Raw genomic sequence first — 26,593 nt, 5'->3', positions numbered from 1 at the left:
ATGTTTTCTAGGGAGAATTTAATTACTTTTATTGTATTGTTTATTTCCAGAAGTTCTGTTTCTTTTTTAGGCTGTCTATCTCTACTGAATTGCTCTTTCATGCCCTGGAATGATTTTCTCATTTCCTGAAATTGATAGTCTGTTTTTCTCTTTGTGCTGGTTTTGGTCATCTTATGCAGTATACACTTTTTACTATTTACTGGAGTAGATTCTGTAGTTTTGGAATAGGAAATTTCACTCTTGTTCCCAGCTTAGTTCCTATTAAAGGGCTGTGTTTTCCAAATCAGAACAGATAAAGCATATACAGGTAACTTCAGGTGGTTAGCTCCTCTATCAAACTTTCAGCTCTTGGTGAGGTGGGAATAAGCTAAGGAGATATAGCTTACTGAAGACGATCAAGTCATGCACTATGTTATTTTCAGCACTCAGGCTGTAGTACTGCAAGTTCCAAAGATAACCCCAGGAGATAAGGGCACACTCATGCTAAGAGGCCTGTTGAGACCAGGCCCAAGTCTCCGACTGGGTGGGTTAAGCCCAAGCAGCAGGGTGCACTGGGTGGATGGAGTACTGCAAGTTCCAAAGATAATCATAGTAGCAGGGGGTGCCTGTCTTTCCTTTCAATTATTTCCTCTTGCCACATTCAACCTGATAATCAGACATTTGTAAGGCCCTTTGCTAGAAACTCGTTACAAGCAATTACTCTGAAAGTTTACTGTAATGTTACATAAGGTCTGTATTAACTATATTGACAATGCTTTGATGAGGTTTTGATTGGCTGAAAACTATAGTTGGTCATCTTCAAATCACTTAATCTGGCCATTATTGCTCCACAGAGAGCAATAGGAGCCCCAATGGAGGAGTTCTTGAGAAGACACACGGTGATTTGGAATTCCATGTGGGTTTGCCTATGTGGAATATCCAATATAATGTAGTGCTTTTATTTAAATGCTATCTGTACTTTAGTATAATTTGTTAATGAACTTTACACAGGGAAAACTACCTTGTGGGATCATACCTAGCCAAGAATGTAGACTTCCTTAAGTAAATGATTCAGCTGGAAAGAACTCCTTGTACCTGTTCCTTATCTATGTTCAAAATATAGAGGAGACTCATATATTTGCATCTAAAATTCTGATATACTAACTTCTGACCATCTTTTCCTGTCTTTTCAGCTTTTTCCCAGCCATAATTTCTCTACCATATCAATGAGAATTCTAGACATGTAGGCCTATCTCTTGGTTACCATGTCACCAACTTCCTCCTTGTATTTTTCTTCCCAAGATTTATCCTTTGCCTGATCACTTCATCACCAACAAATGTAATGTACTTTTCCTTTTTCTTGTCTTACTACACTTGCCTTGGAAGCCTCTCACTTGGTGGAGGATTGTAAAAATAGTCCTTACTTCTCTTAATTATTCTTGAAATATTCTGTGTATTGTTTCTCTACCTCAGCTTTTAACAAATATTTTAGTTTTAGTACTAAATCAACAGTGTCAAAAATTACTGAACACACCAAAGAGCTATAGCTGATGTGGATTATACTTATTGATACTTAATGTATTTGATATTAAGGCTGATAACTTTTATAAGCATTTGTTAATTTACTGAATAAGAATAAGTCATTATATTTTAACACAAATGACATATTTTATGATAAATAATTGTATTTTGCAGGACCATATGGTGACACAGTGGTAAAATGCAAAGCTCTGTGAGGCAATTATACATGGAAAGGTTGTTGGTTCAAGTGTGGAGTCTCCCTGAGTACACTGGGCATATGTGTGCCCATTATCGGGGGCTGACTGAGGGCTGTGGATGGGTAGGTGGGTGAAGGCATTAAGACCCTTTGGAAGTGTTATCTCTCTGTCTCTCTTGAAAGAAATAGGTAAGTAAACTTTAAAATAGTAATTTTCAAAAACAAAAATATCAGTTAGAAGAGTACCACTATTTTATATTTTTGCAAATCTCTTTAATGTCATACTTAATAAAAGAACATAGGTTCTTGGGACCAGCAGCTGGCATGGTGGTTAGGGCACAGGACTCTCATATGGCAGACAGTGGTTTCAGTCCTAGACCTGGCAGCTTGCTTTCTCAATCTATCTCTCTGTTTCTGGTGAATGTATGTGCCCTATTGCCAATTAAAATAATAATAATAATAATAAATAAAAGTAAAGAAATAATTCATTAAAAGAAAAGACAGATGAATTTTCATACTTGCTTTTGCATGCAATCGCTTGTGAAATCACATCATGTGGCCTCTGAAAAACTACACTGTACACTCCAGAGAAAATTATAGTGAAAAACATAAATAACATTTTTTGTGGTATTATGAAAACAGTTTTACTTCATGAATCCTCTGACAGATCCTGGAGTCCTTTAGAGTCCCTAAGACATACTTTGGAAACCATTATTCTATCTGTGCCATTCAATAGTTTTCTTCTAACCTTTCTAGTTGTTCCTTCTTAGTCTGCTTAGTGGATTCTTTTTCTGCAGTTTTCTTGAATATCAGTACTTCTCGGAGTTCCAGCCTTTGTGCTCTTTATTTTTCCCCCTTGTTCTAGTCCCACAATTTTGGAGTTCTCAAAGGTAGATATTTCCAAAGTTTCAGTACCAGATATTTAATGACATACTAGGGATTTCTAACTGTATGTCCATTTTCATTCTTAAACCTCTTCCTTCCAATTTCTACCTTCACTAACAGCATCTTCATCTACCTGGTTCTCAAGTGAAATTTGTGCCACAGCTAGTCACTAAGTCAAGTGTATTTTGTTTTCTAAATACTTCTCAATTCCATCTCCTCTTTCTTCATTTCCAGAAGTTTATACTGTCACTGTCATTCACCTGTATTCCTATGATAGTCTCCTAGTTTAACTTCATGATTTCAATTTTATAACTCCCATTATCCTGTCTGCAAAACTCAACCTCAATACTGCCATAAGGGTGATTTTTCTAAATGTTAATGTGAGCAAATAATTTTCTTGCCCTAATGAGAAACCATAAGACACTCCCTGTTTGTTTTTAGAATGAATTTCAAGCTCCTTATCATGGCTTAAAGCATCTTTCAAGATCTCCAACTGTTTACAATCTTCATTTCCTGCCACCCTCCTGTAACCCCCATTTGTTATTTCCTTAGATATTCCAATATATTTGTATTTACTAAAACATATTGTACCTTTTCACCTCTCTATAAAGGTTATATTGTTGAACCACAAATAGGTAAGTCCTCACCCTATAAGATGCTACCTTTTAGTGTTGACTGTAATGATTCACATATTCTTTTAGTAACACTACCCCCCCATTCTGTTCTATATGAAATTCAGTCACATTTCTGAAGTTTAAAATGGGTTAGCCTGCCATCTGTTTAAAAGACATTGCTCTAATTTATCTTATTCTTATTCACAGAGTATGTATAGCTTAGTAACTTATGCAATGTGGATCTAAAAATATTTATATATATATATATATACATAAATTTCTTAAGCATGCAAAATTGCAAAATTACTAACCTGTTGTCTAGTCTTCTCTCATTATGCCTTCTAGTAGATCTTTATCTAATTCATAATCTCATTTTTTTCAGTCTCATTTTTAATTTCTCTACCCAGGCTAAGAAAGTGCTGTATGAGAAGTACTTAATATGGTGAATGCCTCTCTTTGAGACAATAAAATAATCTCTTGGCACAAGACATGTGTTTAATATATACAACTCATTTGTCCATGAAATTTTCTCTCTTACTCTATGTCATAAATCCACAACATGCTACAGTTCCAAGAAAAAAAAATATTAGTCTAGTATTTGCCTTTTATCACAATGCCTGCATTCTGAGCAACAGGAGCTAACTATGATTCTGAAAATTGGTTGTATGGCAAGGATTCAGCCTGTCATTTTTTTTCAGCTTGTCATTTTTAGCATATATAATTTGGATTGGATTTATATTTTTATTTATGACAGGTAAAAGTGCCACTTAACATGGTGGAGATAAAACTTATGTAACACATTACAACCAAAGATGATGTAAGATGAATACATAAATCTTTTTTAAAGAAGACTTCTGGTAAATGCATGGATGGCAGATTTATAATTAGACTTAAGTTGTACTACAATTTTCCAGATCCCTGCTTAAGAGGAATTTCTAGAAAGTTGGTAGATTTGTGACAAAGTCAACACTAACATAAAAAATGCTTTTATTATCATGACTGGGTCCATAGGAGTGAACTGGAAAAAGTAATAAGTATTAAGCATGACACCAAAAGGATTGCTAATAGTCTCCAAGATAATGTAAAAATGCTTTTTACCATTTTATGCTGAGTCATTTCTTCAATGTTACGAGCTATAATGCATTTTAATGAAAATGTGGTTCAACCTAGATATAGTCTCCAGATAGAAACTGAAAACCATTTGAAGGGTCAAAACACCACAGAAGAGGGATATTAGTGAATAAAGACAAAGTGACAGCTATTTTAGGTCATCAGAAGGAAACAACAAACACATTACAGGATTCTTATTAGACAGACATTTGGGCTCTGAAAAATTGTTTCAGATGACTTTTGAAAGAAAGGAAACAAAAGCAGCTTATGTCAGGATAAATGATATGCTCATTGTGCTCACCTCAGTTCAAATTAGTAATTTTTGAAATAATCCTGTTCCACTAGTAATAATTGTTAATCTTTATTTAGATATGCTAAGCAGTGTTCTGGGTGTTTTATATACTTCAACTCATTTAATGATGAAGAAAACCTTTGAGGTAGGTATTATCAACATTCCCATTTTATGGATGAGGAAATGTAAGCACAGAGACATTAATGAAGACTACTATGAAGGAGGCAGAATAAAGCACTAAAGTCAACCCTATTTTGATACATAGAGCAACATGAAGTAGGCCCTTTGTCCTCTTGGATAATTTTATTCTTCAAATTTGAAAAAGAGAACTGAGCTCAATATTCTATCTCTCTTAATTCTGTATTGTTGGTATTCATCCTGGTCAACTTTCTACATGTGGACCACAGAGTACATCATGGCAAGATTTACGAACTTAAAGTCTATTTAGATATAAATACAACCTGAACGCTACCTGCATCCTCTGAAGGTAATATGAATTGCTACTAATTTCATGGCAAAGGAAAAAAGATCATCTATATCATTAACTGATGATATTGGTTCTGAGAGCCAGACACCCCTACTCTCCAACTCATTGAATGCAACAGCCAATTTGACCCCAGGCACAATGTATTCCTGTGCATTTCTATTGCCTGTGAGTTTCTATTGCCTCGTTGTACAGGCTGCTGACTATGTAGAAATTTGATCAAAACATCAAAGATTGCCAGAGAAGCCGTGTCTGTGCCCTTCACGACCACTGATGAAGTACCTTAGCCTCGCCTTCTCTTGATGCCTTGCATATGGTCATCTGTCTTCCTGACTACTACTTCATATGGCTTATTTGTAAATTCAAGCAAAGGTGCTTCTGACTGGCACTGATACATCACTGAGGCAAAAATATCAGAGAGGATGAAGCATAAGGACATATTTTTTGACTCAGATGGAAAATACTATAGATTTATGGGGAGGTGATGACAATAGCCATTCCATGATATCTTCATATAATCAGTATCCTTCCATGTCTCTCTTCACCAAATTTTATGACTTTGAAACTTATTCAAAGGAATTATTATTATTATTTTGCTGACTCGAAATGTAGAGTGGATAGGTGTAGGGATGGGGCTGGTTGGCTGAACAGCCCTGCTCTGACTTTTCATGGGCTGGATTTCCACTGCTTTCCAATGACCACTTACAGAGCCATAATGCACAGAACGTCTATTGATGTCCCATTGATATCGATGTGATTTCCCCTAGTGGATTGAGGGCAGCACAGCATACAGCCATTAGTATCTAAAGGTTATGTATAATGGATAATAGAGGAAAATGAAATAGCAGAAAGGAATTTGCACGGGAAACAGAAGCAGTAAATAGTTTCAGTGAAAGATTTTACTTGCGTTATACAGCAGCTGCAAAGGGGGATTGAAAAAAAACCTACGACTCTTACAGACTCAGCAAGAGTCGAGAGTGAAATGGTTTCATATTCTGAAATAAAATACTTTTTTATTTCAACCACAGAAAGCCATTTAAAAATCACCTTGTATATTACAGTTCTTATGTGGCATCTTTCACCTGAATGCCTATCTATGAATTCTTACTCTACCCTCATGAGATGGTTAGCAATATTGACCAGATGGGGTAAATTGAGGAAGATTTTTACTGATTTACCCAAAGTCGCATAATGTCCAGTTCATGATAGAACTAGCAACACAGTTACAGTGTTCACTATAAACATGTCCTCATTTTTAACCAACCAACCTACTATGCCAGTATTTGGTCTAATACTTCTGTATATAAAAAATCTCACGGTAAATTGTTTCAACCAATATCACTCACCAATCAACCAATATGTGTAGCACTCATCCCTGCAATAGATAGCCTGGCAAATCTATTGGGTTGTTGGAAAAGTCATGATGTATTTTTTCTGTTTTTCTATGCATAAATGTGGTATGACTCTTGTGACAGCCCAATAATTGAATTTATAATTTAATTAAAAATGGTGTGTAGATTTATCTAGTAGATGGAGACTTAAACAAGCTGTAGTTCACAGAAGTGTTAGGACAGAAAGGCCCAGTTCTCAAAAGCATGCTCACAGGAGTGTCTGCTATGACTTGAAGCTCAGGATCCTCACTTCTTAGCACTGTGACCTCTTAATTTCAACGTAACCTCTTAACTTTGCTTTGCCACAATCTCCTCATTTATAAAATACATATAATACTGTTACCTACTCTTAAGGTTTGTTATGGGAATTAAATGAGCTAATACAAGTAAAGTGTTTAGTACAATTCTTTGTGGTTTTTTTTGTTTGTTTGTTTGTTTAGATTTTTTTTCCCATAGGGCATGTGTACTCACTTGGGAGAGACAAAGAAATAGGGAAAGTGAGAAATCAACCCCCCTGGGGGGGATGACCACACCATAATCCCTTCTTCTCTATTCTTTTCCTGGGATTTTGGACATGCACACATACATGCCCAGCATGATTTTCAAGATGTCAGGTCTGAGACTCAAATAGTCATGTGGGATCCAGCACCTTAACCACCACAACATCTGCTGGCCCACATAATTCATCTTTTTTTTTTCAATGAACTTTTATTGCTATGTGCCAGGTACTCTTTTTGGTGCTGAGATATGGCCATAAATAAAATGGCTAGATGTAGTGAACTTTAACTGTGAATAAAAATTATAACAATAATAGTGATAATAATATTTAGCATTTATAGGCAACCTGCAATATTTAAGCATTATTCTAAGTGTCTCAGTTACATTAATGTATTTATTCTCATAATAGCCTTATGTTATAGGTACAGTTTTTAGCCTATTTTATAGATGAGAAAATAGAGGCCTGAAAAGGTTAAGTAAGTTGCCTATGGTAACATGCCAAAGAGGTGACAGAGGTCTTAAAATTCATGCTCAGGACCAAGATCCTACAATGTCACTAGACTCCCATGTAGTAGACCATAGTCAAGTCCCAGACCTGGTGGCTTAAAACTCATGTCAGGCTCGTGTACTTGCATGCCCCAAATCTCAAGAGGAGAATGGAGGAGAAGGGATTGAGGCATGGCCATCCCCCCAGGAGCTGACTTCTCTCTTTCTGTCTCTCTGTCTTTCTGGCAAGCACACGTATCCTATAGCAAAAATCTCTCTAAAAAAAAAAAAAAAACTCATGCTCATAATCATTGCACTATATTGCCTATCATGTTAAATTAATATGCCGTTGTTTACCCTATTAAAAAGTCAGTCCTTAAAATGACTGAAATATTCTACTGCCACTTTTGAAGTGGATACAAATACAAGCTAATTAAACGAGTTTCAGAATATCTACAAAATTTTTGATACGGGAGTACTATCATCATAATATAAATAGAAACATAGCTTTCAACACAGTATAAATCTGTTAATCAGAGCTTGCTATTACTCAGACTTGTTTATACCAGGGGTTCAGTCTCGCATCTAAAACATCATCTCTATATACATTAAAGGTTAACAGGAAACCAGACAATAAGAGTTTGTCTCATAATTAAACAATAACATTTTCAACAGAAATGTAATGTAGTCAGACTTCTCAAATTATTCTTTGTTTTGAATTACTTTATATTAAAATTGTGTTTGAGTTGCAGTACTCTTTCATCCCTTACCTCTATCCCTTCAGTAGAAATTCTCATTATAGATTATTATAGACCCAATAAACATACAAGTTGAGTTATACTAACATATCTGAGATAAAAGATACAGTTTTGATTTTATAAAGTAATATCATCCATGTTTAATAGAAGCATTGTTCAAATATATTTAGATTGTGTGATGAAAATCTATGGGAAACTCATGGACATCAGCATAGGCTATGATCATACAATATTTATATCACCCGTGACATTCCCATGAGGTCTATCAGTTTATTTACTTACCACCCCCAGCCTATGACTCCTATACCAACTAGATATGTAAACATGCTTACTGTCCACGTTTTGGATAAATGTGAATCAACCAAATGTACTTTATTATTGATAAAGGATGAGAAAGGCTAAACCTCTTTTCACCTATCTCAGAATCAAATTCATTGTGTTTTAGTGGGTAATGCTGCTTAAATCAGGAAACTGGGTAAAACTTAAAAAGGAGTTACTAGTGACATAGCTGGCTAAATTTCTTTTCTACCATGATATTCTATTCATTCTCAGAAAAGTCCTTCCACAAAGATACATGTTTCGTAGGTTAATTTACATTTTAGACTGCAGAATAACTCAAGCAGATAAATTACTATTCAGTCAAAATAAAATGCCATCCAAAAAAAAAAAAACAATACAATTTGCTATCAGGTGAGGGTGACTTTAATCAGGGTGACTTAAGAACAACAGCAATATTTTTCTTAAAGGTGGAGAGACCCTTACAATTGTCTTTTGCTTTATCTTCCCAAACATAGTCAGTATACAATTTTGCAGCCATTTACTTAGTAAAAATAAGAATATGTGTTTTTGATCCGAGTGTAAAAAATCTGAATTCTTGTGAAGAAATTATGCACAGCATTTTCCAATAGCTTCCAAATAACTAGTACTTAATGAAATTGCTACCTGAAAATTTGGTAGCAGTATTATTGTTTAACTATAATTTAAGAAGATATTGCAGATTGGTACTTATGACTTTTAATGAGAAAACCATAACAACCTTTTAATTGAAGGGAAAATGGTTAACTACAGTAATTGCAATCAATAAGACTGTGTTAGCAGTATAAATATTTCTTCTCAAAGAGCATTCCTTACTCCCCTCAGCAGTATTTAAGGTTAGGAAGTGAAAAAAAAAACCTAATTAGAAATCTATTTGTTATTTATAATACTAAACCTTGGTCCAAATTTGTACATCTCAGACAAGAGAGACACTCCCCACCCCACCCCACCCCCGCTCTCACCACAAGCGAAAACAAGACGTTGATTAAGAAGGAAAGTGAGGCATGAAAAGAAGGACTTACCAATCACATAGGCAAGTAACAAGGCCAAAGTCACTGTGATTGCTGTGGCGCTCAAAGCCGTGCACTTCCAATTGCAGCACCTGTAAGGTTTGTTAAAGGTAAAGGCAGGGCGGGAAAAGGTGCTTCGAGGAAGTGGCCTGGGCGGAGGTGAGTACACGGTATTAGATGTCAGAGGGTAGTTCTGACTGGCTGCACTGAAGATAGCTGAGGAGCCAGATCCATGTTTAAACAGGAAATGCCTGCGAAAAGGAAAAATAAAAAGGGATATAAAAACAAAAACAAAAACACCAAAGTCAGTTGTTAACTGAAATACAAACTCCACTAATTTCAAACAACCATACCATATCAAAGTTCAGGGAAATTGGGAGGAGCCTCAACAAGATTTTCATGTACCTAACAGGTAACTCAAAATTGCCTTGGTGGCCTCTTTTCCTTTTCTTTTTTTTTTTTTTTTTTTTCTCATTTAGACCTTTAAAAGGAAACAAAGGATTTTATGTTCCCTGACTTGCTGGCAAGTAAGTGCTAACATTACACGTTTAAGGTACTTAGTCTATGAGTTCATGGAAAACTGGAATTAAAACATGTGTTTCTCCTGGTGCAGAAAATGTCCTCAAATCCATATGTAGCTTTTTCACAATATGCGTTTTCCATAAGCTGCCTAAGAGTCCTCATACACCTCCCTTTCAATAAATATGATCCTCAAGAGTATACTCAGAAACAGAAAGAGATCTATCATCAGGCATTATGACAATTACAATGGCCTAGCCACCAGTGTTTGAGATTTTTCTCACTATCAAATTTCATAGGCTAGTTTTTGGTTATACTTTTATCTATTATTTTATTATAAAAATTATCAATAAAAAATTATACAGCCAAGTTGAATTTTATAATAAACAACTATATACTAACTAGACTTAGCTAACTTTTTTTTTTTTAGAGAGAGATTTTTGTTATAGAGTACATGCATTCACTGGAGAGACAGAGAGACAGAAAGGGAGAAATCACTCCCTGGGTGGATGGCCATTCCACAATCCCTTCTCCTCCATTCTCCTCTTGGGATCTTGGGCATACATGCACACACACAAGGCATGACTTTGAAGGTGCTGGTTCCAGGACTTGAACCATAGTCGACTACGTGGGAGTCCAGCGTCATAACCATTATGCCATCTGCTGGTCCCAGCAATTAACATTTTCATATACTTGCTTTAGCATATATCTATCCATCTCTCCATTCCTTTCCCCATCCATCAATCCATCTTAGTTTTTTAAACAATTTGAAGTGTATTGCATACATCACTATACTTTCTTTCACATATTTCAACTTGTATATTATCTAGAGTTCTATATTATATAGACACTTAAAATTTTTGTTATAAGGCATATGCACTCACTGGGAAAGTGAGGGAGGGAGGGAGGGAAGGGGAGAGAGAGAGAGGGAGAGGGAGAGAGAGGGAGAGAGACAGAGAGAAAGTAGAAGTAAGAAAGCACTTTCTGGAGTGGTGGCCACACTACAATCCCTTCTCTTCCACTCTCCCCTCAGGATTCTGGGCGGGTACACACATACACACATGCTCAGCATGTTTTATAAGCCACTGGGTCCAGGATGTGAATGGTGCAATCAGCCACATGGAATTCAATCACCTTAAACCACCATAACACTGGCTGGCCTTGCAGATTTTTCTAAATGTGTAATTTACACATGATGAAATGCACAATTTTAAGTGTGCATTTGCTGAAATTTGACAAATACTATCACCTATACAACTCAAATCCCTATGAAGATGTAGAACCTTCTCATCTCTCCAGAATGTCCCCTCCCGCCTTTTATAAATAAATCTCGATTTCCATCTCCAGAGACAACCACTATTCTGCAATGGAATCATGCAGAATACATGCAAATGGAGTCATGTCACTGTCATGATTGAATTACTACAGGATGATATATTGACTGTTCATGATTATTGTAATATGGGCCTTTCTTTCTTTCTTTCTTTTTTTTTTTTGAGAGGTTTTTGCTATAGGGCACGTGCACTCACCAGAAAGACAGAGAGAGACAGAAATCCCAGGGGGATGGCTACACCTCAATCCCTCAATCCCTTCTCCTCCATTCTCCTCTCGTGATCTTGGGCATGCACGCACATGCGCCTGGTGTGAGTTCAAGCCACTGGGTCCGGGACACGAACCATGGTCGACTACATGGGAGTCCAGCAACATAGCCATTACACTAACTGCTGGTCCCATATGGGCCTTTATTTAGCAGCCGTAATGTATTCATATGCAATGAGTTGCTGAAAATAAATAAATGAAAGTATAGTTTTGTGCGTATACTTTGCACTTATTGAGTAACTGGCATGTACTGTGCTGAACACTCATTATCTCATTTAGTCTTCACTCATATGAAGGAGACTTCATCATTATCTTCACTGAGGTTTTAGGAAAACGGGGTTCTTGGGGCCAGCAGATGGTATAGTTATGTTATGTTGCTGGATTTCTACATGGCAGACTGTGGTTCAAGTCCCAGACTTGGTAGCTTGGAAATCACACCAGGTGCATGTGAGTGCATGCCCAAGATCCCAGGAAAAGAATGGAGGAGAAGGGACTGTGATATAGCCATCCCCTCTGGGGGTGATTTCTCACCTTTACTCTCACTGTCTCACTGTCTCTCTCTCTCTCTCTCTGGCAAGCACATGACCCTAAGGCAAAAACTGCTCAAAAGAAAAAAAAAAGAAAGAAAAGAAAAGAAAAAAAAAGGAAAGACAGACAGACAGAAAGAAAAAAAATGGAGGCCTAAAGAGATTTAAACAACTGGTCCATATTTAGCTAGAGGGTGAATGGTAGAGCCAGAATTAGAACCCAGGTCATCTGGGCTCCAAAGTCCTTAATCTTAACCACTCTACTATGCTACCAGGGGCAATAAAATACAATTCTAAACAAAATACTTTCTAGGGCTACGTTTCAATGTGCAACACCAGACCACTCTACTAAATAAAAAGCCTATATCACCTTGAATGTGTGACATATGTTCAAATGCATAAATCATTAAGATTACTGTAAGACTGATTTCTAGCTTCTATATTTAAAGAACAAAAGCATGTGTATTTAAAACAAAACAAAACAAAACAAAACAAAAAACCTCTACATCTAAGATAATGTACGTTTTCTACAAGAGAGAATTTTGCTTTAGTATCATGAGGCTGAAGATTTTTAAAGGACTTGGTTGCTGATTGGACTGCAGAATCACAGTTCTTTCTGGAGGGTAATTTGACATTATGTATAAAAGACTTTGTACATATTCTTTGTTGAAATAATTATGCTTATAGGAATTTATCTTCAGGAAATGATGTGTATGACAATATATGTAAGAAGACATTTATAGCAGTTTTAAAATAGCAAAACATAAACACCAATATGCCGTAACAGGTATTTCACTAAGTAAATTCTATTATGAACACATAGTATTATGTTGTAAAAAAAAGTCATGACGTGTTTTTTTTTTTTGAGAGGTTTTTGCTATAGGGCACTTGCGCTCACCAGAGACAGAGAGAGACAGAGAGACAGAAAGTGAGAAATCACCCCCCAGGGGGGATGGCCATGCTGCAATCCCTTCTCCTCCATTCTCCTCTAGGGATCTTGGGCATGCATACACACGCGCCCAGCGTGAGTTTAAGCCACCAGGTCCGGGACTCGAAATGCAGTCGACTACGTGGGAGTCCAGTGACATAGCCATTACGCTAACTGCTGGTCCCCCGTGACATGTTTTTCTGTGTAAAAATGTGTCATGATTTTTATGATGACTCAGTAGAATACCATACACTCAGGGGCCAGCAGATGGCATAATGGTTACCATGTTAGACTCCCACATGGCTGACCATGGTTCCAGTCCCAGACCTGGTGGATTGAAATTTATGCCAGGTGCATGTGCTTATGTGCCCAAAATCCTGAGAAGAGAATGGAGGAGAAGGGATTGCAGTGTGGCCATCCCTCAGTGGGGTGATTTCTTATTTTCCTTCTCTCTCTGTGTCTCTGGTGAGCACATGTGCCCAATAGTAAAAATCTCTCAAAAAAAAAAAAAATAGATTACCATATAATTATTACAAATTGTGTTATAAAATATCTATTCATTTAAAAAAAGTGTTTAGATATTACTAAGTAAATAAAGGGCAGGCATCAAAAGAGTATGAACAATAAGAATATAATTTTTTTAAAAAGTATACATGTTCAAGGAAAAAATACTAATTTGTGTTACCTATGAATGGTATGAGTAGTTTCTGAACATTCTTGCCTTGAGTTTGTATCAGTTTGGTAGCTAAATTGAAACAGATGGGAGAAGTGGAAAAATTCTCTGGACACCACCAATCATGGGAATAGTTGAGTCCGTATTCTTTTTTGAGAGATTTTTGCTGTAGTGTGCATGCACTTGTCAGAGAGACAGAGAGACAGAGAGATAGAAAGTGAGAAATCACCCCCTAGAGGGGATGGCCGCACCGTAATCCCTTCTCCTCCATTCTCCTCTCGGGATCTTGGGCACGCACGCACATACACCCAGCTTGAGTTTAAGCCCCTGGGTCCAGGACTCGAACCGCAGTCGACTACATGAGAGTCCAGTAACATAGCCATTACGTCAATTGCTGGTCCCCAAACTGCTTTCCTTGAAATTAAAAAATATATTTAAAAATACCTATTTAATGATCATAGTAAGCTATTGTACCACCATCAACTAGGTGGTACCTTATAGTATATTCATTCTACTCAGTTTCACACCTAAAGTCAGACATGTATTCACAGATATGTTTATACCAGCTGAACTTGCTATTGAAAGTAGTTAGATTATTTAAGTGAACATAATTTATTGATCACCCAGAAAGGTCACTGATCATGTTAGGCAATTTATATGCATTATTTTGATATTAATATGTCTGTGAAGTTGATGCTATTGTCCTAATCTTACAGATAACTAAACTGAGACTCAGAGAGGTTTATTAGGATTAGAGTGGTGTTAACAGTAACTGTCATAATAAAAAACAAGAGGTAACTTTTGAGTGCTTACTTGTGCCAGGCATTGTTCTAAATACTTGGAAGTGTTACATCATTTAATCTTCACAACAGTTTTTACCAGTGAGAAAACCAAAGCCAAGTTACTTAACATCTCTGTTATGATGAAGAGATGATGGAGCTGAGTTTGAAATTCGGGTAATTGGGCTCCAGAGCCTTTGCTCTTAGTCAATAGACTACAATACATTATGGTAAGGCTATGAAATTAATGGGCATGTTAGGGAATGACTTGCGCTCACCAGAGACAGAGAGAGACAGAGAGACAGAAAGTGAGAAATCACCCCCCAGGGGGGATGGCCATGCTGCAATCCCTTCTCCTCCATTCTCCTCTAGGGATCTTGGGCATGCATACACACGCGCCCAGCGTGAGTTTAAGCCACCAGGTCCGGGACTCGAAATGCAGTCGACTACGTGGGAGTCCAGTGACATAGCCATTACGCTAACTGCTGGTCCCCCGTGACATGTTTTTCTGTGTAAAAATGTGTCATGATTTTTATGATGACTCAGTAGAATACCATACACTCAGGGGCCAGCAGATGGCATAATGGTTACCATGTTAGACTCCCACATGGCTGACCATGGTTCCAGTCCCAGACCTGGTGGATTGAAATTTATGCCAGGTGCATGTGCTTATGTGCCCAAAATCCTGAGAAGAGAATGGAGGAGAAGGGATTGCAGTGTGGCCATCCCTCAGTGGGGTGATTTCTTATTTTCCTTCTCTCTCTGTGTCTCTGGTGAGCACATGTGCCCAATAGTAAAAATCTCTCAAAAAAAAAAAAAAAGATTACCATATAATTATTACAAATTGTGTTATAAAATATCTATTCATTTAAAAAAAGTGTTTAGATATTACTAAGTAAATAAAGGGCAGGCATCAAAAGAGTATGAACAATAAGAATATAATTTTTTTAAAAAGTATACATGTTCAAGGAAAAAATACTAATTTGTGTTACCTATGAATGGTATGAGTAGTTTCTGAACATTCTTGCCTTGAGTTTGTATCAGTTTGGTAGCTAAATTGAAACAGATGGGAGAAGTGGAAAAATTCTCTGGACACCACCAATCATGGGAATAGTTGAGTCCGTATTCTTTTTTGAGAGATTTTTGCTGTAGTGTGCATGCCTTCACCAGAAAGACAGAGAGAGAGGGAGAGACAGAAAGTGAGAAATCACCCCCCAGGGGGGATGTCCACACCACAATCCCTTCTCCTCCATTCTCCTCTCAGAATTTTGGGCATGCACGTATACGTGCCCGGTGTGAGTTTAAGCCACTGGGTCCAGGACTCGAACCGCAGTCGACTACATGAGAGTCCAGTAACATAGCCATTACGTCAATTGCTGGTCCCCAAACTGCTTTCCTTGAAATTAAAAAATATATTTAAAAATACCTATTTAATGATCATAGTAAGCTATTGTACCACCATCAACTAGGTGGTACCTTATAGTATATTCATTCTACTCAGTTTCACACCTAAAGTCAGACATGTATTCACAGATATGTTTATACCAGCTGAACTTGCTATTGAAAGTAGTTAGATTATTTAAGTGAACATAATTTATTGATCACCCAGAAAGGTCACACATCATGTTAGGCAATTTATATGCATTATTTTGATATTAATATGTCTGTGAAGTTGATGCTATTGTCCTAATCTTACAGATAACTAAACTGAGACTCAGAGAGGTTTATTAGGATTAGAGTGGTGTTAACAGTAACTGTCATAATAAAAAACAAGAGGTAACTTTTGAGTGCTTACTTGTGCCAGGCATTGTTCTAAATACTTGGAAGTGTTACATCATTTAATCTTCACAACAGTTTTTACCAGTGAGAAAACCAAAGCCAAGTTACTTAACATCTCTGTTATGATGAAGAGATGATGGAGCTGAGTTTGAAATTCGGGTAATTGGGCTCCAGAGCCTTTGCTCTTAGTCAATAGACTACAATACATTATGGTAAGGCTATGAAATTAATGGGCATGTTAGGGAATGAATCAGGCCTGTTAAGGCACAGACAAAGCATGTTTTATGCTGAATTTGGCAAGTAGATGATGAATTAACCACACGAGTACTCTGTTCCTTTTGAGATTCATGGCAAGAATGTGAAAACGATGGCAACAGAATAACAGAGTTGGAAGAGACCTTCAGAAATCATCTATTAACCCAACTCCTTCATTTTGTAGTTAGAGAAAGTGAGGTTCTGAAGATGAAAGCATCTTATCTAAAAATAACATAACTAACTAGTTAATGGTGTGGTTGAGATTGGACTTCTGGAAGAGTATGTTTTCATTGTCTCAACATGCTGCTGATACCAGATTAGTACTAATCTGGTTCTATTCACCTGGGTTAATAGACTGGACTCTTCAAGTACTATCTGCTTAAACAATACTACATAGTACATGTCTTTTCTTCATAGCACATATTTGTATAGTAAGTTTTAAAGACTGTCTTACCATTTTGGATAAATGGGTAAGCATTACAAAGATGCTACTCTTTAGTTGATGAGAACCTAAAAGAGTTATTACTGTTTCTAAAGGTGCCTAATTTGTTCTTAGAATGAACAAACTGTATATAGGTAGTAATTGAAATAAATATATTTTATTGAATAAGTGACACAGCATTCTGCTCTTTCCATGTGATTGTGCTTCTTAATACTCTGAATTACTTCTGTGCCATAAAGAAGTGGATTTCTTTAATGTCTGTTTACCAATGTCAGCCTATGTTTTTCCCTTTGGCCATCTGTCAATAATTCAATAGTGAGCAATAATTTCCAGGAAGCATACAGGAGTAGCCTTCCTACCTCCCCACACCTGCCCCATCGTTACTTTGGAGATGACAAGATGTCGTGTATGTAAAACTGGTCATATAAAACAACACTCTGATATGATATGGAATAAAGGGGAAATGCAGCACTATTGGGCTCTTTTACATAGGGTTTGGAGATAAAAATCTTCAATCTTTTGCATATTTATGAAGGAGAACAATTGAATTTTTGAGACAATGTAAGTGGCCCAATATGTTGGATATTGATTTGGTTTGGTATATCATTAAGAGATAGAAGAAAGACAAGGAGAGACAGAGAATAGTTGGCTATTATGATAGCAATTACAAGCAATAATCAATAACTTTGAGCACTGTAATTTCATCCTGATGTACACCAAAGGATTTACAAATGCAGCTTCATAAGTAAAATATTACAGCATAATGAATAAATTCAACAGTCGCAGCAGAGAAACATTTAAACTAATTCATTTTTGAGTGGAATCCAAATCACAGTCCTCAGCGAGGGTAGATAATAAAATGAATTCATATACTAAGGTTCTTGTTTTCTCATTAACAAGCTCATATTAAGATTCTATGCTGAAAGTGATCTATACTTCAATGTGACTCATGAAAAACAGCAATGTAAATGCTCCGTATTGTCGTAGGCTTTGCAGTCCATTGTGGGAAAGTGAAACTAGTGCCTAAGTGTGTTTTCATAGTCCCTGAAAAAAGTAAGAGCATAAAGACAAATGCACAGTGCTAGACTTCTGCTATGTGCTCATAAAATCAGATCATCTGTCTAAGCACATTGCTTTTCCCTGGAGACCTGAGGATATACTAAAATGTTGCTATCAATTTCATACAATTGGGTTTTTTCCATAGAGCAAATGATAAAAATGCAGTTCAAGAGTTTATGTGTAAGTAGTACTCTCCTTTGCATCTGTTTTAATATTCAAGTTGAAATTTAAAAAGGAAAAGCAAGGTATTGCCAAAAGGAAAGGGGCATATGAAGAAATTGGAAAAAAAAATCTCTTTAAGACTGATGAGCCCCAGAAGTAGTAAATGGGAATATAATAAATGCTCCTGTACGGATTTTAAAATCATCTATAAAAAAGAGGAAAATGTACTTTCTCTTTTTAAACCTCTCATACTACATAATTCTGAAGGTATCTGTTAGCACTAAATAATGTGATTTAATATGGCAAATAAAATTCTATAGGAAATAGACAGAAATCTACAGCTTTCTAGCAACAGATGCATAAATAACCAATGATTTTTTTCTTTTACATCTTGTAAACATTATTATGAGACAGTTATCTAAACCTGTGTTCCCTTAGCTATAAGTATTTGACTCATTTTTATATCCAGAGTAGGAGATTCAACTTGCTTTGGATAGAAGCTAAGGTATATTTAAAAAATAATAATAAAAAGAAGAGAACTACAAAGAAGAGGTCTTGAATCAAGTTAATAGGGCCAAATCATATTTACATAATAGTGGAACTTGGGTATTTATTGTTTTTTAATTATTAAATGAATTTTATAGTGATGGAAAAACTTACATAACATAAAATTTACCATCTTAAGCATTTTCAAGTATATAGTTCAGTAGTGTTAAATATATTCATATTGCTGGGCAATAGAACCCCAGAAAACCTTTTTTCATCTTGCAAAACACTACACTAATTAAACAACCTCTCTCCCAACCCTAATAGCCACAATTCTACTCTCTGTTTCTATGATTTTGACTACTTTACATAACTCATATAAATAGAATCACATTAATATTTCTTTTTTTGGAGAGGTTTTTGCTATAGGGCGTCTGCACTTGCAAGAAAGAGAGAGACACAGAGACAGAAAACGAGAAATCACCCCCCCAGGGGGGATGGCCACTCCGCAATCCCTTCTCCTCCATTCTCCTCTCGGGATCTTGGGCATGCACGTACACGCACCCGGCGTGGGTTTAAGCCACTGGGTCCGGGACATGAACCGTGGTCGGCTACATGGGAGTCCAGTGACATAGCCATTACACTAACTGCTGGTACCACATTAATATTTCTCTTGTGAAGGTTTATTGCACTTAACATAATGTCCTTGAGGTTCATCCATATTGTAGCATGTGACAGGATTTCCTTTCTTTTTAAGGTAAAATAATATTTCATCATATGTATATACCACATCTTGTTAATCTATTTATCCACTGATGGACACGTGCATTGCTTCGATCTCTTGACTATTGTGAGGAGTGCTTCTATAAACATAGGTGAGCCAGGCTGGATAGTGGTGCAACAGTAAAATGTATTCTCTGTGAGGCTGACTCACATAAGAAGGTTCTAGATTCACATCCAGAGACCTCCTTGAGTATGTAGGGCATATACATATCCCTGACCTGGGATAACTGGATCATGGCATCAAGACCCTGTTGTGACTGTGCTCACTTACTGTCTCAGTATTTGCATCTCTTGCTCTTGGAAGAAATAAATAAAATTTTTCTTTTTTTTTTCTTTCTTTCTTTCTTTTTTTTTTTTTTTAAGAAGAGTAGATAACAAACTTAAGAAAAAAACTCAAACAGGTATGCAAATATCTCTTTAAGATCCACTTGCAATTCTTCTGGCTAAATGCCCAGAAGTGAAATTGCTGGATCATATGGAGTTCTATTTTCACTTTTCTGAGGAACTTCTATACTTTTTTTCATCGTGGTTGCTATTTTACAATCCTACCAACAGCATACATACAAGTGTTGCAATTTTTTTGTGTCCTCACCAATACTTGTTATTTTCTTTTTCTTTTTTTTTTTTTTTTTTTTTTTATTTGATGGGAGAGAACATTTTACTACAGTGCACAAGTGCTCCCTGGAGAGACAGAGAGAAATGGAGAGAGAGAAAGTGAAAAAATCACCTGCCCAGAAGGATGGCCATGCTGTAATCCCTTCTCCTGTCGGGATTTTGGGCACGCATGCACACACACCCAGCTTGAGTTATAAGCCACCGAGTCTGGGACTTAAACTGTTGTTGGCCATGTGGGAGTCCAGCACTTTACCCACTATACCACTTGTTGGCCACATTCTTTTCTTTTTTTTTTAATATTAGCCATCCTAATGGGTGAGAGGTACCATCTCATTGTGGTTTTGATTTGCATTTCTCTGGTGCTTGGTGATGTTGAACATCTTTTTAGATTCCTGTTAGACATTCTGTATATTGTCTTTGGAGAAATGCTATTTATAGATATTTATTCTTATTCCTCCAAAAGACAAAAGAAAGTAAAATGCTTTGTTGAATCAGTCCCACTTTCTTCTCTGAAAAGAATATCTAGTGTTGTTTTGTGGTAAAGCATGGTTGTGGTTATTGGGTATGATATGAACATTAGCATGTCTAGTTCTTCCTTAATAACCCTTATTCATTATTCTTTTTTAAGATAGATATGCCTAAAAAGAGTGTTTATTTAAACTCTTCCTTTTTAAAAAATAAAATATCTTTTGATGACTGCAGACATGTAAGACTGGCTCTATTCAGAAACATCAGTCATGATGGTTTTCCAGATTGGTGTATCATCTTCAAAAATCACAAGGAGTTACTTGTATGCAACTGCTATCAAACCAGTAAGACAGCATTTATGCATCCATCAACAATCCAGGATTGTTGGTAACTTGGGCATATTTCCCCCAAATAACCTTGCCTCCTTGTGTCACAAGGCCCAACTTGCTCATGCTCACCTCAATGACAGTATCTTTGGCGATAACACCCAAAATTGAATATAGTGGGGATGGGGGATTCTTCTTTACACCAAGTATTGGGAGGCTAAAGGTGGCTTTCAGTTCAGGATGTGTTACATGAGCCTTCTTGAAACATAAGCCCATTGGCCCAATGGACATTTCATATTTAGCTGGTTTTCTAGTAAAGCCATCTCCAACAAAGTAGACTTTTGTAACCATCCTCTTCCATGCCTTCTTCTTTCTCTTTCCTGTTCAAATAACTTTTGATACTTCTGTTTCTCCCTGGGCTTGAACTTTGGGTAGAGGGACTTCCCATTTTTCCGCTTTCTCTTTCTGTTTTTGTTTAATATTGGGAAGTCCTTTAGCTTGGGACTGTCCTTCTCTGTCCAACAGATAGGCAAGTACTGCTCCTTGTGGAATCTTTTCATCTTTCTTCTGTTTGGTGTTCCTCTTTTCATGCATATTGATAGTCTTTTTCATATGTATTTTCTCAGCATGGTGCTATTTATGATAGAGCTTAGCTTTTGGACCAATCATCTTTTTTGTCTTCTTTGAACAATCATGAGCCTCTTGACTTTCCTTCTTTCTCTTTTTCTCATGGTAATCCAAACAGTGTCAATAGCGTTTATGCTGTAATTCAATATATTCATTTTGTTGCATGGTGACAACTGCAGAGTCACCAGGAGCAGCCTTTCGGATGCAAAAAAAGTTGTCAACTTTTTATTTAAACGCTTCTTGAGCCTATCATCATTATCATTGTACAACCTTCTGAGTAACAAACTGTATTCCTCTACTCACAGCTACTTGTCCTAGGGTTCTTGCTCCCACATTTTAAGCAGCCTCTGTGCATACTTCCCTTCTAAATCTTGTGTGCCAAGAGTTGATTAACAGTCTAAGCCTTGTTCATGTTGTTCATCATTTTTAAGATTTTTGGGATATTTATGTCTTAATTTCCCTAGGTTTAAATCTTAGTTCTATAATCTATTCTCAAATGGAAATATTCTGTGATCTAGACTGATACTATTGTGATATTGCATATGAAACAGGTAATAGCTAACAAGTGGAAAAAAATTGTGATCATAAGTTTAAAACTAAATCTAAATTTTCCAAGGCTTTAAAAGTTTTTTTCATTTTGTTAAGAAATTCAATTACCTTTCCCTTTGCAAAAGTTGAAAGTCAGTTCCCAATTTTACTTACCAGAGCAACCTGCTGATGTTATAAAATTGGTCTTCACTGGTTACTTAGAATATTATTATTTATTTTCTTTTTAAATGCGGGTTAGTGGGCAGAATATTATATCCTTTGATTACTTTTTTATTCATACTCATTTTCTACAGACATGTATTGAGAAAATACAAACAGAAATATCAAAAGTTATTCAAACAGGGAAGGGAAAGAAGAAGGCGTGGAAGAGGATGGATACAAATGTCTGCCGTGTTGGAGATGGCTTTACTAAAAAAAAAAACACCTAAATATGAAAAATTAATTAAGACAATGGGCTTACGTTTCAAGAAGGCCCATGTAACACATCCAGAACTGAAAGCCACCTTTGGTGATAAAACCCACCGTTGTATATAGTAGAGATGAAGAATTCTTCATCTTGCTTGCTTTCTCACTTTCTTGTGTGTGTGTGTGTGTGGTGAAATAAAAATAAATGAAGCAATAAAATTAAATAAATAATTCTTAAAAACAAAACAAAAGGGTGGCTTTCAGTTCTGGATGTGTTACATGGGCCTTCTTGAAACGTAAGCCCATTGTCTTAATTAATTTTCCCTGTTTGAATAACTTTTGATATTTCTGTTTCTTCCTGGGCTCAAACTTTGGGTAAAGGGACTTCCCATTTTCCTGCTTTCTCTTTCTGCTTTTGTTTAATCATATTGGAAAGTACTTTAGCTCGGGACTGTCCTTCTCTGTCCAACAGATAGGCAAGTACTGCTCCTTGTGGAGTCTTTTCATTGTTCTTCTGTTTGGTCTTTCTCTTTTCAAGCATCCTGATAGACTTTTTCATTTGTATTTTCTCAGCATGGCGCTGTTTATGATAGAGCTCAGCCTTCAGACCAATTATCTTTTTTGTCGTCTTTGAACAATCATGAGCCTCTTGACTTTCCTTCTTTCTCTTTTTCTCATGGTAATCCAAAAGGTATCCATAGCGATTATGATGTAATTCAATATATTGTTTTTGTGGTATGGCGACGGCTGCAGAGTCACTGAGAGCAAGCCTCCCAGACGCAAAGAAGTTGTCACCTTTCAGGTCTCTCTATTCTATAATGTTTGATGAATACCCCAAAATATTAGGCTGTTGGGACAGTCATGACATATTTTTTAAATGTTTCTCTATGCAAAAATGCATCATGACTTTTCTGACAACCCAACATATGAAAATAAACAATTACATTCCACTTCAAAATAATGCCCTCTCAAGTCACTCTCTCTTTCTCTTTCTCCAAGTTATATCTATGCTCTGTAGATCAAACTTTAATTTAAAAATTGATATTAAAAACCTCTATACTTTCTTAAAAGTAAATATCAAATTAATATTTTCTATGAATGCAAATGTTCCCATATTAAAAGGCTGAGGCCAATATATTAAGATTGTTTACTTAGATAAATAAGCTTGCTGTATTTCATTCTCTTTATATTTAATGGTAATTATTTAGGTCTTCAGATGTGTTGTGAAAACTTTAATCCTTTCAAACCAGAAAAAAAATAGGAAGGCTATGTTGATGAGTGAAGTTTTCAATAATCTTTTGATTGTATACACCCTCCCTATTAAAGAATAATAATATAATGCCACACTATAGTTTCCAATAGTTTATTTCCCGACAGAGACTATTTAGAATGAAAACAAACATGTGACTCAGGAAAAAAAATTGTGATCATAAGTTTAAAACTAAATCTAAATTTTCCAGGGCTTTAAAAGTTTTTTTCATTTTGTTAAGAAATTCAATTACCTTTCCCTTTGCAAAAGTTGAAAGTCAGTTCCCAATTTTACTTACCAGAGCAACCTGCTGATGTTATAAAATTGGTCTTCACTGGTTACTTAGAATATTATTATTTATTTTCTTTTTAAATGCGGGTTAGTGGGCAGAATATTATATCCTTTGATTACTTTTTTATTCATACTCATTTTCTACAGACATGTATTTTCCTCGTTTATTTTATGAGCCAGTTGACATGGTATACTTTTCTGTATCATTTGTTTTTATTGAATTGTAATCTACATTAGCAAGGGCATCTTATTTTAAAGAAAGAATATATCAAATTAATTACAAGGGAATATGAGAAGGATGAGCCCAAGAATTTCTCAGTGAATGCTTCTGGTTGAAATCTAGATGATCATCCCAGTGAATCCTTTGAAGGATGTTGATCAACATTTGCCTTACATCAGTTTTCATTTCCTTGAAAGTCTTACTCATACATGCATATTAAAGGTAAAAATGCTTTATAATGCTATAAAATAAAATAAGAAATGCCACTCAAATCAGTCCTATAACCTATCCAGCATAACATTTCTCTAAAGGACAAGCTGACAAAGGGCACGGCTGTCTGCTGAAATATCAGCCTCAAAATCAAATAGGTAGCCTGAGGCAGAGAATGCCTGCTCTTCACCAACATCAATGTTCTCTCTTCCTGTACATCCAGATAGAACACATTTCCTAGCCATTTCTGTGAGGTGTGTTCATGTGATTTAGTTCTGCCTAATGACATGTGAAGTGTAAGCAAAAGTGATGTTTGACACTTCAAGACTTGGCCCCTAAAACCTTCCCACCCATGATTCTCAAACTCTTTCCTTACCTACTGGCTAGAAGAGATCATATTCAAGTACAGAAGAGGCCTAGTATAACCATTCCACATACTATTATGCAACTACAGAAAATACAAGGAATTTGTAACCATGTAGGCATGTTAGCTATGCTGATCATTGTCTCTTAGCAACAGAGCCCTAGATGGGACATACCTATCTATGATCCCCTCACCTCTATTCCCCACTGCCTATAGCCATAGTTAACTGGACCAGAATTGGATATACAAACTCAGAGGAAAGCATATTATCTCAGTGCCTTTGAGAAATCCAGACATAGAAACAGTCATCTGGGAAAGCCAAGATGCAAGTCATGTTGAGCCGGGACTGGAGTTACAACTTAATAGCAGAACAGATTAAAAAAAAAGTCCCATCAAGTTTAGTAAAGCTTGATAATGGAGAAAATGTCCAAAGAGAAGCAAAGATGAGACATCCTGTGGCCCAAGAAAGAAACAGAACAATGAGAGAGTTCCATCTTCCATTACTATCCTTTGCTTTTGCTGTGAGATTACTCTAAATCTTTTTTAAAAACCTCCTTATGTGATAGTTTTAAAGGTTTTCCACTCCTTTCCCACACAAAACCAAAAACAAATACAACCCCAAATCACTACTCCATCAAATCTAATCTAGAAAAAAACAAATTGAAATCTTAATAGTAAGAAAAAAACAAATTGAAATCTTAATATTAATTAAATTTAGTGTTTGGAATATGTAGTTATTTTTCTTTGTGGTAATTTATGTTCTTTCTGGTTTTTGAAATGGCAGTAGAGTCTTTTTTTATAAGGCCCTTCATGATTGGGCCTCTGTAGGCCTGTCAGCGTCACCACTGCTATTTTCTCCAATATCCTTTATGCTTCTGGCATCCTATGTCATGTGCGACTTCCCAAATGTGCCATTTTTTTTTCAGATGTCTGTGTCCAAGAAAGCTTTTTGGCAAATAGCAGTATCCAGAAGAGCTAAGAAATGCCCAAAATTAGTGTAGGTGTAAAGTAAGGCAGGAGAGAGATAATAAAGAGTGAATATAGGGAGAATGAAAACTGCAGAAGAGAAAGAAATAAAATGTTACAGATAGGTAGATGGTAAATATATATATATATATACACACACACAGCACTATATAGAAAGAGAGACAGGGCTGGCTAAAAAGAGGGATAGAGGAAGAGAGAGGGAGGGAGAAGAGAGAGAGAAAGAGAGAAGAGAGTGAACTATATTTGCAAGGGTAGAGGGTTATTAGTTGCTTCAGGGATCATTCTGGCCTCCTTTGCTAGGTCTGATCTAAGTCATCAGCAATGACATGATATATTGTATTTTTCCAGATTTTTGCATTCCCAGAAAACAAGCCAATTAACTATAGTACAAATGGGGTATATATTCAACATATCAAAAATATATTTCTCTTGTTTAAGACTCTCACATAGAAATGCAAGCTATGACAAGTTAATTTGTGATAAAATTATATGAAGAATTGCCAGTGTATTAAATAGAAAGCAATAGGGGGAAGTTTAAAGCTGAATAGAGTTACTTTAGTTGTTTCCAACCCAAATAACACTGTACACTGGAGAATTATCTAAACCCTCTGACAAAGCTCTGGGAAGAAAGAAATAGGAAGAGGGAAGATGGGAAGGGAAAAATGAAGCTATTAGAAGAGTCAGGACCAGCAGGTGGCATGATGTTTCTGTTGCTGGACTCCCACATAGTCAACAACAGTTCGAGTTCCTTA

General features: G+C 36.2%; 1 protein-coding gene across 1 annotated transcript in view; it reads right to left on the bottom strand.

Moving 5' to 3' along the window:
• Positions 1 to 26,593, bottom strand: part of TENM1 (teneurin transmembrane protein 1) — a 659,425-nt gene that overhangs the window by 354,706 nt on the left and 278,126 nt on the right. The window contains 1 exon segment of the mRNA XM_027767184.1: positions 9,552 to 9,790. Within this exon segment, the coding sequence (XP_027622985.1) occupies positions 9,552 to 9,790 (239 nt within the window).

The sequence above is a fragment of the Tupaia chinensis genome, unplaced genomic scaffold (assembly GCF_000334495.1).
Source record: "Tupaia chinensis unplaced genomic scaffold, TupChi_1.0 Scaffold143996_1, whole genome shotgun sequence".
Classification (NCBI taxonomy): domain Eukaryota; kingdom Metazoa; phylum Chordata; class Mammalia; order Scandentia; family Tupaiidae; genus Tupaia; species Tupaia belangeri.
This window is presented reverse-complemented; position numbering and strand designations above follow the sequence as displayed.